A 13,238-nucleotide genomic window follows, 5' to 3' on the forward strand; every position below is an offset into this window, starting at 1 on the left:
TGTGTAAATAGACACCACATGGGTCTCCATGGGTTTGCACTAATTGTGTGTAGTTTCTACCGTTTGTTACCTTACTTGTGAGCTTCTAGGAATCTTACAATCCTCTTCCAACAACACACCTTTTTGTACATGTAAGTCCAAGGTCTCCAACAAACTATCAACATTACACAAGTGTCAAAGTTGCTTGTTCAACAAGTGCATCCTTTCTCATGAGCATAAAAATCTAACTTTGCAATTGCATAACAATGTTTTAAGAAAATGTGAAAACTAACCCAAGAAAAAAAGAGAAAGTTCCTACATCACATCAAGTTCTCACATCATCTCATGCATTTTGGGTCAAAAATATGCTCTTACAAATGTGGTGGCACCATTTGTTAAGATCAATATGAATGGTGGTGGTAAGGTAAAAATAGGTTTGGAAATTGCTAGAGTACATTTTGATGCCAAGTTCCAACCTAAGCTTCATAAACCTTCTCAAAAACCTTAATTTCCCATGAGCAAATAGAAATGCCTACAATATGTTAAGTTTGAATGGCACTTCCAAATAGTAAAAAACACAAACCTAGTTTACCTCATATCGGATATTTTGTGGGGAAGGATAAGCACTTAGCTCATTTGCTATAATAATCATGGTATAAACAAGTAAAATGCATAGTTTACCTTGCAATTGGTGCAAACCTCAAGCACCTACCTCACAATGTAGTACAACAAGTGATTAATTGCACAACTTACTTTGCTATTGGTGGAATCATATCTAAGTCAACACAAACTTTTCAAACAAGTTTCAACAAAGGATGTACTTTTGCTAGTACTTATGGTTGTTATACATACACTATAACTCCTTTTAGCCATCAATAGTAAAGTACTAAAAGGAATGCTCAATTGAGTACCTTAGACCACTTTAATGACGGAGGACATTTTGGGTGATGGTTCTATGTTTACCTTAAGTGTGATACCTCGTTGAGTGTTGATGCCAAAATACATCACATTTGACTAGCATCCTTACCAAGGGCAAGTTTATATAAAAATCAACATTTTTCACATAGAAGAGTCTTGAAACCCTCTCGTGGTATAATATTTGAAGTATCATCATCCACATATTTCAAGTTCTCCCTTAAACAATAGATTGTACTTGCTACTCTATTTGCTTAACGTAATAACTCACTTGGGGCGTATAGTAAGAAAGTTAGGGATTGGGGTGTAGCAAGAATGTTAGGGATTGGCAACTAGTGGCATAATTTTCCTCTAGTGTCGCTCCATTTGGTAGCCCATTAAAAGAGGAGCCTTTGCATGTAAACTCCTCTATAAGTTGAAGGTTGCATGCAACTATTTCCTTACCAATGTCTTACTGTGAGAAATGTTTTGACACTGGGCACAACCCTAGGCAAATTGATTATATGTGGAGACATGTCAATAATGGTGACCAAGACACCTAGGCTAAGATAGACTAGCTTAGTTTTCAAACAACAAGGACATTCTCCAATCCTTTATTTCATGATATAGCCTAGTAGTTAGGACCTAAACTTTGTCCATGATGTCTTGGATTAGGACTTTGGCTAATATGTATGACACGGTGGGTGACCTCTCTCCATAGTCAAGCTCCATTCCTGTGAGGGCATTCTTAAGATGATAGGTTTCTCCTCAACCGATGCAACTATTCCTTGTTGAGGATCGATTGATGGTGGTATTTGTGTGGATGGTGGACCTTCATTTGCAGAAGGTAGATGATTCCTACAAGTGCAAGGAAATTCTTATGTTTTTCTCAATTTGAGAGACAAAACACAAGGCCCTAGGGCCTACAGGTTACATGCATGATGCCTTTGCAAGCGAGGAAGATAGACAGATAGTCACAAACTAATTGTATTAAAGACGTAAGATCTTGAAAGTCTGGAGTTAAGCTTTTGTTCGGAAAATTGATGACTGAGCTTTGAATGTCTACACTGTACAGTCCTTTTGTAGGATGTATTCTCCCTTGAACCAGGTATTAGCTAGCTCATTAGAAAGCAGAACAAAAGGAGCAAGCAAGGAGGAGAAGCTTCTGAAGGGCAAAACCTTCAAGGATGTTGAATGGCAGCAGTCATCAACAACAGCAAGAGCAACATCATCATCCCTGTCAAGCTGGGCATTCTCTTGCTGCTACATACACATCATACCCTCTTCCTTCTTCCATAACCAACATTTCATTGCACCTTCATCACAAGCAAAACACCAGGGAATCAGTAGCACCAGCAGATCAGCCAGCACAATATCCTTCCCAAGCTGCCAGTATAACCCACAAGTCCAGCACTCACAAACTGTACCCTCTTCCCCAGGCTGCAAGCACTTCATCAGCAACATCATCATCCTCATTTTCTTCTCCTTCATCAGGCTATAATAGCAGTGCTGCAGACATTAGCTCATCTGGTGAGGCCACAGATCAGAGCAGCCCTCGCTCGGGCGTCCACTATTATCAAAAAAACCTTCCGCAGCATTGCTGCTCATGCTCTTCTTCTGCTCCTAGCCCTGATCAATGCCGCAGCTCCACTTCTTCTGTGCCAAGCAATCACTCATCTGCAGTTATCCACCACCATCTCAAGGTAGCGTTGAATTCTGCATGTCGAATATACAAGTGCCTGCATGATTTAGGCTGGCATTTTCTCGTTTTGAGAGAGAGAGAGAGAGAGGTCCTTTTAAGTCAGCTTGATTTGTGGTTGCAAATTGTCATTGCCACCAGTCCACCCATTTCCTAGTAGGATTTCACAACTGATCCTTACTGAAGAGTGTGTGCTGTGTGATTATCAATGCGCTGAGATGCTGAGTACTTGAGACTGCACATAGGGCATGAAGCAAATGAAAGCTAACTCTCGACGTGCTTTTTGATGGTGTTATCTGGATGGTGCAGGGGTACACAGATAACCCACGCTTTGTTTTGAATACAAGTGGAGGAGCTCCTGATAATGCACCTGAGAACAATAGATTATATAGTTCAACAGTAACCAGTGATGAGAGTTTTGTCAGCTGTACTGGCAGTATTACTTCCCTCCCTCTTGCAAAAACTTACCCACAAGGACCACAAGTTCTCAAGCTAGGGTGCCAATCAGATGTCCCAGATCATGTGCAGGTCCGGTTGAATGACCAGGCCATCTCAAATGCGCAAGCGGTTGGTAATCCATTCTCATGCAGCCTTCCAGCCCATGAGTATCACAACTCAAGCAACAACAATGATAGCACGCTGCACGCAGGTATAAAAACTAGATTTGCAACAGTAAAGCTGGTAGATCTGTAACGTAGGGATAACCACAGATTTGCTTGGCCTTAGAGTGACTCGAGTCTCTCGTTGGTAGTTTCCCATATTTCTGTCTCTGATGACTGGCACGTTATACCTACTGATGTGGCAGGTTTAAGAAAAGCAATCGCTCCAACGAAGTACAGCCACCCAAGGGCAACAAGAGAAGTGCCAGCTGCTTCATGTAGCTGCAATGTAGTGCAAACTCAAACAAGCCCAGCTTGTTCAACAACTATGTCCACTATCAAGGATAGCCAACAACTTCTGTACCATGGTTTTCTTTGTCAAGCGCCTCCATCAGAGCCTGATTGTACAAGGGCATCAGAAGCGACACACAGGAGCAACACCCCCATTTTAAGAAAGCATCAGGAAACACTGGCTTGTCGTCAGTCGACGAATGAACCTGCCTATAGTTATGCCTCCTCTCATCAGCCCTATTTTCACAACAGCAATCCCATGAAGCATGGGCAGATCCACACGCCAGAAGAATTCAGCAATTGTGGCAGTTCTGATCCTAATTGCAAATCCAAGCAATGTATGAGTCTGGATGCAGGCCCAATGGTGCAAGACACAAGAAACTATCTGACAAGTCCTTCACCACCATGCTCTTCTTGTTCTTCTTCTGCTGCTGCCAACAACCCTAATTCCAGAGCAGGAGCTTCAAGTCACGGTACCGCTAGCAAGAAGCAGCAATACTCTGCGGCCCCTCGTTCGCCCCGAAGCCCAGATGCGCTCCTGGGAGGTCATCATCACCTCTCTGATATGCAAACCGTGAAGGCCATCCATCCGCCCAACGGGAGCTGCACGAAATGGAATGATGCAGAGAAATGGCTGACTGCCAACAATGGCTGCAGACCCTTCAGCAGCAATACGCTCAGACTGCTGGGGAAAACATGCAACACAGGGACAAGCACATCAATGTCTCCCAACCACATTGACACACAACATCAACAACTTCATCAGCATCATCAGCAACATCAACATCAAAACCCTAGCAGCAGATCTTCATCATCGTCAAAGCGATTCATGGCTAAAAATCATCAAAATGCAAAATTGGATGCTAGGACAGAAAGCTCGCAGGGACGTAGGGTCGCAGACGCAGATGACGATGACGCATCGAGCGACCTTCATCATCAGCGTCTTAATCCCAGTGCGGGCATCGATAATCATGCTGGCCGTGACCTTAATCAGCGTCTTAATCTCAATTCGACTAAGACATCGTTAATTACAGGTAGTTTCGACTAATGTTTAGACGCAACACCAATCAGACTGGTAGATTTTATCACACCGATAGTTTTGTCTTATCTAGAATTTGCTTACTATACTTCTGAATGGTTCACAACCTTAGTCAGCTATAAATCTAAATGAAGGTTGTGGGTTGCTAAATGTTTTAAAGACGTTCACACTTTGGTCAGTAGTACAAGTTTTATTCAATAGAATGGTGATCCATGTCTTCCTCTTTCCGTTTTCATGTAGTATTATACCCAAAGACCACTTGATTGCTACTAGAGTCCAAGAGTTTCCCCCAAAACATCTAAAGCCGACATGAAACTTTCAACTTCAAAACATCAATTGAATTTTATATGGGAGTTACACTGCATTGTCCTAGTAGTACTATGGCATCTTTAGCAAGACACCTAAGTATGATTCTAAGAATGTGGCTCTTTTTTGCCTTGGAAATCGAGTGTGCTTGTGACTTATTACTAGACCCCATATTTGAGTGGGCCCCTTTACCTTGTACCTCAAATTTTCTATGAGCATTAGCTAGGTCCTTAATTTATGCTAAGCTCTTTACACATTTGGGATTTTATAACAACAGGAAGCTCTCTCTCTCTCTCTCTCTCTCTCTCTCTCTCTCTCTCACACACACACACACACACACACACACACACACACACACACACACACGCGCACACACACACACACACACACACAGGCACACACACACACACACACACATGAGGTAGGCATTGTTGACTTAGCTCCACCGTGTCTTATATGAATATTAGTCTTTTTGCTTATTATGTTCAAAGTGTTTGCTTATGACCAAGCCCAAACTCAAACCATGCTATGGCCTTGCCATTGAGATTAAAATGGGCAAGCATGTATTTTCTTACCAAGCTCTTGCTATGTAGATTGGCTACATTTATGGTGATACTTAGGGTCCATGGCAAGAGTTACATATTAAACTTTTAGAGTCTTAAAACTCACAAATCAAATTAATAAACAAAAAATAATATACTTTTCTTACAAAACATGATGTTTCTTTACAGGACCTACATCTAATCGACAAGCGTCCTCAAAAGAGGATGATCAACATGCAAGCTCGGTACCAAATTTATTAGCCGAAGATAGTGTAGCTAAAACTCATTCAACTTGTCCATCTCAAGGCATACAAGTGGCAACATTGACACGATCAGTGCCAATAATACCTCCTCCCACTTCTTCACTAGTGGTTTCTTTGCCCCTCCGAGACGTTAGCACTGAGATGACTCCCATAGAAGGCTCTAACACTACATCCAGGTATGAACTTAATGGTGGCATAAATGTATATGCATTATCTTCATTGTGCAGTGCCACTCTCTTTTTCTTTAAAGATTTATGTTTTCTTTCAAAGCATAATAGTGTTTGCTCCTTGTTTACTTAAGGGGAAATCATTTCTTAGAAGTATGTCATAAATGAACTTAAGTTAGTTTTAAAGCCAAATATTTTAGCTCACAAATTAATCTATTAGAGGTGAACATATTTAGATGCCCACCTATGTCAAGCATTAAGCTGCATTAATTTACTTATCCCTTTTTGTTGGGTTGAGACATGGTCCAAAGAGATCACATCTGTTAGCTCAGTCAACCACTAGGGTTGTATACATGAATTACCCATTATGTCTAAAGTGTGCATTCATTCTACCATGTTACTTGGTCTCAACTATATAGATCAATTTCTTCACAATCATATCTATATCCCTTTGTGGTGGGAAGTCAATCTAATGACTTTATTTCTAGGAATCATGAACTAATCTTTATAGGGTGAGATGTACTACATTTGAAAGAAAATATGAATCTTTTCTTTGACTTCATGAGCCAATCATTTATAGAGTTAGATGTATTACATTTGAAAAAAAAGATGAATCTTTTATTTTTACTTCATTACTCTTGAAAGGATGTGTGTCCTTGCACATGAAGCTTGAAGGCACTTTCTGTTCTATTTTGCTTAATTAAGATCATCAAAATCTTTACTTTTCTTTTTGATATGTGCAATATTGCACACCTCATGCTTCCTCACTCACCTCCTAACTATTTCATCACTTTAACATTCCAATATAGATGAAAACGAAATCCTTAAGGTATTGCATCATCTTCTTGAGGTATAGTCAATTATGTGCTTTGTACTCTCCTTGAGTTGCAATCCATTGTGAGCCTATAGAAAGACATTCCATTGTATGCTTGTTTACACAAGTTAGTTCGAGTTTTTGATTTTGGAAGTGTACTCTAGTATCATTTGGCATGCCACCAAGGCCTAATTGATGCTCACTATGAATTTTTAAAAAATTGTTATAGTCAATGGTTTGGAGGTGATGCTTTGATTGTCATTCCAATATGCACATGTTTGTTGCAAGAGGGTCACACAACCCTTTTTAGATTGATCATTTTAGTAATGCATAGAAAGGGTGAAAAGCATCCCAATCGGTGCACGTTTGTAGTTGGAGGTCACGCAACCCTTTTTAAATCGAACATTTAAGCTATCCATATAGAGGCTGAGTGATTGATTACTATCCACATGGTAATTGGGAAATAAAGTGCCAATCAAATGTTGCAATGCATCAACAATCCAAGTTTCCTCACTAGTTATCGCATGGGAAGAATCTAAGAAAATATTGAACTACTCGTCAATGTGTCAACTATAGTCTACAAGAGTAGCAAGCTAGTTGTGGTTACTAGTAGGTCACATGAGGGTAAGTGGTATACAATAGCTATGAAATTACACAATGTCACAAGTAGAACTTGATCAAAGAATAGAGTGCATGTAGCAAATTAGAGAAGAAGTGAGATTTCTTTACTTGCAAGTGAAGAAGCCCAAATCACAATTTAAAGTGCTTGTAACTTAGGCATACAGATCATCTTCATTATTTTGTTTCCAAGATCATAATAGGTCAGTACATGGTGGGACCAAATCAAGGGTAGGCTATGGGCCCATGTCCATCCCTAATGTGTTTCTAGAAGTTCATAAGAATTAAAAGATAGTTGTAATTGTTGACTTTCATATAATATAGTTTGTATACCCTACAAAGATGGTCAATCAACATCACCAACATATCATATTATTAACCTTCACTTTGTCAACCAAGGAATATACCCTTTATTGTCAAGTTGGGGATAGTGCCTCTCTAAACCCCCACCAATGAGCCATTGCCCCCCTTGGGACACCCTACCTAGGGGCCATCTCAACAACCTCTAAGACCCAAAAGACAACTCCCACACTTTGCAAAGTGATGCAATATACCTTGATTTGCTATAAGCTTAACTACTAGATAGGTTACATTTTGACAATTTAGTAACATAGAGCTAGTTTGACATACAAGTCAAGGGCCAACCAATGTCTAGGCTCACATGTGGCTCCTTCTCAAAATGGGGACCTTAGAACTTTGAGGACCATGGATCATTGGTGGCACCCTACAAGGGTGGGTCATTTAGCATATTTAACAATAACTTGTGGTGATTATGTGATGTCAAGTTAAGTAGCCACCACCTCAATTGGTGGCAATTGGTTCTAAAGTCCAAATACAAATGCGCTTTTGAGCAAACTAGCCCCATCTTATAGGGGTTTTGTTACCTTTAATGCCTCTTTAGTTAGATTAGATTACGAGATTTGATTAAGAATAAGCATAGAGGTTTGAGCATTGGTCACAATTTTAGTATTCAAATTGGGTTGAAATAAGCATTGGTAAAATAAATATAAGAAAGTTGAGTCAAGCATTAAGCTAGATTCTAAGGGGATAATGATATGAAAAGATATGTAAGTCAGTTTTAGTGCCTGATCTTATAATACCCCTCACACATTTGCTCTCATACCAAGGCACATGTTGATGTGTGCATGTTGATGCTTCCTATGAGGCATAAACCATAGTGGGGCCAAGTCAACCTCTGAAAATTGTGAAGAGCAAATTTATCAAAGGGCAATCAAATTATATGCAAATTGTAGTAGTTTTTATGATAGGGGAATAAGCACGATAGGGAATAAGCACTAGTGGCTTACTTTTAAAAAAAAAAGAAAAGAATAAGTCAAGCCACCCTAAGTTAGGTGCTATGGGATAAGAAGGTTAGATTTTGATAGTGATAAGGCTTTATGTAAAGGCATGCAATTAAATTTTTGTTATTCACCTTATTATTATTCCCCAAAGATCTGGCCTTAATGCTTCTTGTTCATCATCTATGCTTTTAGTAGAGGGGTGTTGGCATTTTAGCTTTCTAAATCACGTCCTCCTAGAGTCAACCCATATTTTAGGCACTATAATGTTCTAGACCCTTTTTTGTGATTAGTTAAGAGCTTGATTTATAGTTGTTAGAAACAATAATTGTTTATGAAAGTGGTAGTTTAAACAAATAACACACACACACACACACACACACACACACACACACACACACACACACACACACACACACACACACACACACACACACACACACACACACACACACACACACACACACACACACACACACACACACACACACACACACACACACACACACACACACACACACACACACACACACACACACACACACACACACACACACACACACACACACACACACACACACACACACACACACACACACACACACACACACACACACACACAAATTTACATACTTGACTTTAAAGATATGGGCTTCTTAAAGTTCCTTGTGAAATACTTGAATTTCCTTACAAATATGTTACCTTTTAGTGTAATAAGACTACCTATTTATGTGGCCTTAGATAATGCACTTGGGTGCCTAGACATATCATTTAAAATGTTTCTAGGACCTTGATAAAATTTAAATTACCCAAGGCTTTAATGGGGATTCTTTATTTGGCCACATATAATGTACTTTGCATGCAATATTTCTTAGGCCCTTGACAAGTTTTCTTAGGCCCTTGCATGCAATATCTCTTAGGCCCTTAACAAATGTACTTTGCATGCAATATAATCTTCATTTTTGAAGTGAAATAATATGGAATTCTTTTAATTGTTTAACACAAGTGTATCATGGGTTTGTGCTCATTTGCTAACCCTCAAGTACATAGTAGCTAAGAGGGACTAGAAAGCCATTTATCAAATACATGGAGGGGCTAGGTATATTCTTTATCAGTATTTAGTCTTTATAGATTGTGAAGCATTGCTATGTCAAACTTGGTATATGATTAGGTGAGAGTGAACAATCCTCACTCCATGCCCATTCTTGATAGGTGTTCTTTAACTCCTTGAAGGTGTCATTGGTGCTATGATTGGGTCCCTTGATTTCTATAATGAGTATAGTCATACTAGGCTTTGCATGGGAATGAATTAGTTGCATTTTAGTGTTTTGGTGTTTCTTGGCTTTTGAAAGTGGTCTTCCTTGTTCAAGTCCTTATAATCAATTGCTTCTTTATTTTCTTATTACATTATGTCCAAGGTTTGTTATTAGTAGCTACTACTAGGGCCCATGTTACTTTTTGGATTTTTTTTTTGAAAACTTTTCCTTGGTCCCTTTGTTTTTTTAATAATAAAGGGAGTGATTCATAGGATCACCATTGATGAGACCAATTTGTCGTGTGTGCATGCGCACGCACACATGCATGTGCGCGCGTGCGTGCACACACGCACGCATGCATGCATACATGCATGCATTAAGCATATGTATGGCTGGCATATATGTGCGTATGTACATACATACATATATACATACAATAGATATAACACCCATTAACAACAAACATATCCAGATGATTTGACTAGCTTTTGTTAGAAAATGTAAAATTGAGGACTCAAGAGTGTGTTAGGCTCAATAAGAAATTTTTTAAAGAGGATGGGCTACATTTTGGAGGAACATTAGGAAGATAAGTACAATTTGCTATAGATTTTAAAATAAGTGATCTGGCATCATGAGAAGATTAGATCATTTGGCATGTAAGTTAGCACATGTGTCAATGGACATATTTAAAAAATCATATGTGGATTTTTTGTAGGAACATTTAGTATTCACCACAAATAATCACTTTGTATGATGTGAACTTGTTAAAATCATCATCAATAACTTTGTATGATTTTTTGCATTGAACGCATTGGGACACCATGTTGCATTTTGCATTATCAATGTCTTCCAAAGTCAATTTACATATGATTATTACAAGAATAATTTGAAGTTGGCATCTAATGAGGTATTGAGATCTAAAGATACTCTAAATAATTTGTGATTTCAAGATTCTCATATTGTCCAAATGCTAGTATCCTTGTATGCCCAAATTTGTTGTAATGACCAACCCATGTAAAAACGTACATACAAAGAGCCAAAATGGATTGACGAATCAATCTAGAAATTGGTTTGCATATGTATGCATACACACAATATATGTGCATACATACAAGCATATATACTTGCTTACACACTTATGTACATACATACATGCATGCATCCATGTGCACATATTCACAGTTGTACATGTATGTATAAACATGTGTTTCTATAGACTTGTGTAGTCCATGAAAATTTATGCATGGATACACAAATTGATATTGTGCATGCAACATGCATGTATATATGTATGCTTGGCCATGCTTATGCTTGACATACTATATTTGATTAGGTTATCAAGTATCTTAAGTGAGAGTTATATCAAAAGAAATTCAAGATAGAGCATTGTTTAGTTCGCTATTTGGTTTTTACATCGAAATAATGGGAAACAAAAGAGAGATTCATACATTTAAAAAAAGTTTCCAATAGATTTTATCATAATTTGATTCTCGATCCATGTACCTTGTAGCAACTTTGTGAATTTAATATTTTAGTGGGAATTTCTTTATGCATACTATCGACATTACTAATTTCACGTGTGACACTAGTAATAACCATAGCTTTTGGTATGTGTATATTGTTTCTATATCTTTGTGTATATGTGTGTATGGATATGTATATGTATGTGTGTGCTTATTCATTTATTGGCACCATTGATCATTCATTGTACTCGATCCTCATGTTGGTTTAATTTTTCTTAATTTTTAGGTATCCATCTAAATGTGGGTCTCCATCAAGACACAACACACCATCACGGCCAATGAGGTTGCAACAAATATATGGAGGTGTAGGGGGAGTCGATTTAGTAGAGTTGGCTAAGTGTCATCGTGCTAAGCTAGAGCAACAAGTACTAAGTGGAGTGGATGGGGTGCGTGTCTTCTATCGTTCCACCTCTAATTGGAGCTCTAAAGAGGCCGAGGAGGAGGATTTAAGTAGAAGCTTGCGCCACACAGATATTGAAGAAGATGGTCCATCATCTTGGGAGAAGAAGAATGCCCAATTCAAAATTGAGAGGTAAGATAATTTAAGAGAATGTGGTAGTTTGTTTCTTTTGTAATATGTGTGACGTTGGCATTACATTAATGAAAGGATTTTGCAACTTGCATTTTGCATAAGAGTAAGGTTGGTGAAGGTTGTCTCCATTCTTAAAAGCTCTACATATTCATTATAGGTTAAAACGTGAAGAGGCTCGAATTCAAGCTTGGGAAAACCAAAAGAAAGCTAAGGCTGATGCTCAACTAAGAAAACTTGAGGTAAGGGAAGCAACCTTGGATCATTGGAAACTCATCAACAATCTCTAGTCATAATACATGATGAGCAAATGATCACACTCATCATGTTGGCCTAACTTTTGTTTGTAGTACCTTGATATCGTGTGTGTTTCACCATGTGTTCAACCTATATGGATACATTCATGTTAAAGTTCATGCTCATAATCATCATTAAAATAGGCATCACCATTATAACCATCATCATTATCATTGTCACAAGGATTTTAAGGAAAGCCTAACTTACTAGAATTTTCAAACATTTCTTAGGAAAATAGCAAAATTCTCAATGATGTTGATGTTGTTGATGATGATCATCGTCATGATGATCTTAAGTGACTTGAGTTTCATATACTAAAGTTTTGTGTGGTTTTAGGCAAAATTGGAGAAGCAAAGGTCTCAAATGACTGATAAGATCATGAGCAAGTTGATAGCGGCCCAACGACAAGCTGAGGAGATGCGTGTACAAGCACGGTCTCAACAAATTTCTTCTTCTTCTAAGCCTTACAAAATGTGCCACAAGAGCCACTCACCCATTTCACGTTGTGTGGGTTGTTTTACTAATTCACCTTGAGGAAGAGCTTTTTGCCTTTCATTGTAATTTTATGTCATTGATAGTAAACCCCAATCACATGATATCTGATTGCCACAAAATGATGATGTATGAAATTCTACTGTAGAAGAGTGATTCTTTTGGGTAGAAATTTCTTGCATTATGTGGCTTTACCAATACACCTTAAGAGACTTTGTGCTCTTTGTAATTTTATATATAAATATGTGATCACACAATATGTGATTGTTGCAAAATCACCATTTATGAGCTTGTACCAAAAAGCAATCTATTTGGTGGAAATATCTTCAGTTCATATCTAAAGACCTTACAATGATCCATATTGGACATTCCATTTATGATATTTTCTTAAACATGTTTAAGCCTTGTAATTTAGCATATTGGATAAATATTTGTCAAAAAAGATCCTTACTCCTTTCCATTCACTCAAGTCATTTGAAAAAGCTATTGTAATACCTTGGTTCCACATCATCTTAAGAGCTTAGAAGTTAATCACATACATAAGTAAATGTAAACAAATGATCAAACCTTTTGAATTCACAAGCACCAAATGTAGAAGAAAATGTCAATATGTGAATCTACATTTCATGAAA

At 38.2% G+C, this 13,238-nt stretch overlaps 1 protein-coding gene across 1 annotated transcript; it reads left to right on the forward strand.

Moving 5' to 3' along the window:
• The first annotated feature begins 1,510 nt into the window (after positions 1–1,510).
• LOC148032951 (uncharacterized) lies at positions 1,511–13,002 on the forward strand. Its single transcript, XM_087683637.1, has 7 exons — positions 1,511–2,576; positions 2,882–3,221; positions 3,378–4,496; positions 5,539–5,788; positions 11,515–11,820; positions 11,978–12,059; positions 12,451–13,002. The coding sequence occupies exons 1-7, from the start codon at positions 2,061–2,063 to the stop codon at positions 12,646–12,648; spliced, it is 2,811 nt and encodes a 936-aa protein (XP_087539763.1). The 5' UTR covers positions 1,511–2,060; the 3' UTR covers positions 12,649–13,002.
• The last annotated feature ends 236 nt before the right edge of the window (positions 13,003–13,238 follow it).

The sequence above is a fragment of the Lygodium microphyllum genome, chromosome 8 (assembly GCF_053477565.2).
Source record: "Lygodium microphyllum isolate KBCC chromosome 8, Lygodium_microphyllum_v1.1.10, whole genome shotgun sequence".
NCBI lineage: Eukaryota > Viridiplantae > Streptophyta > Polypodiopsida > Schizaeales > Lygodiaceae > Lygodium > Lygodium microphyllum.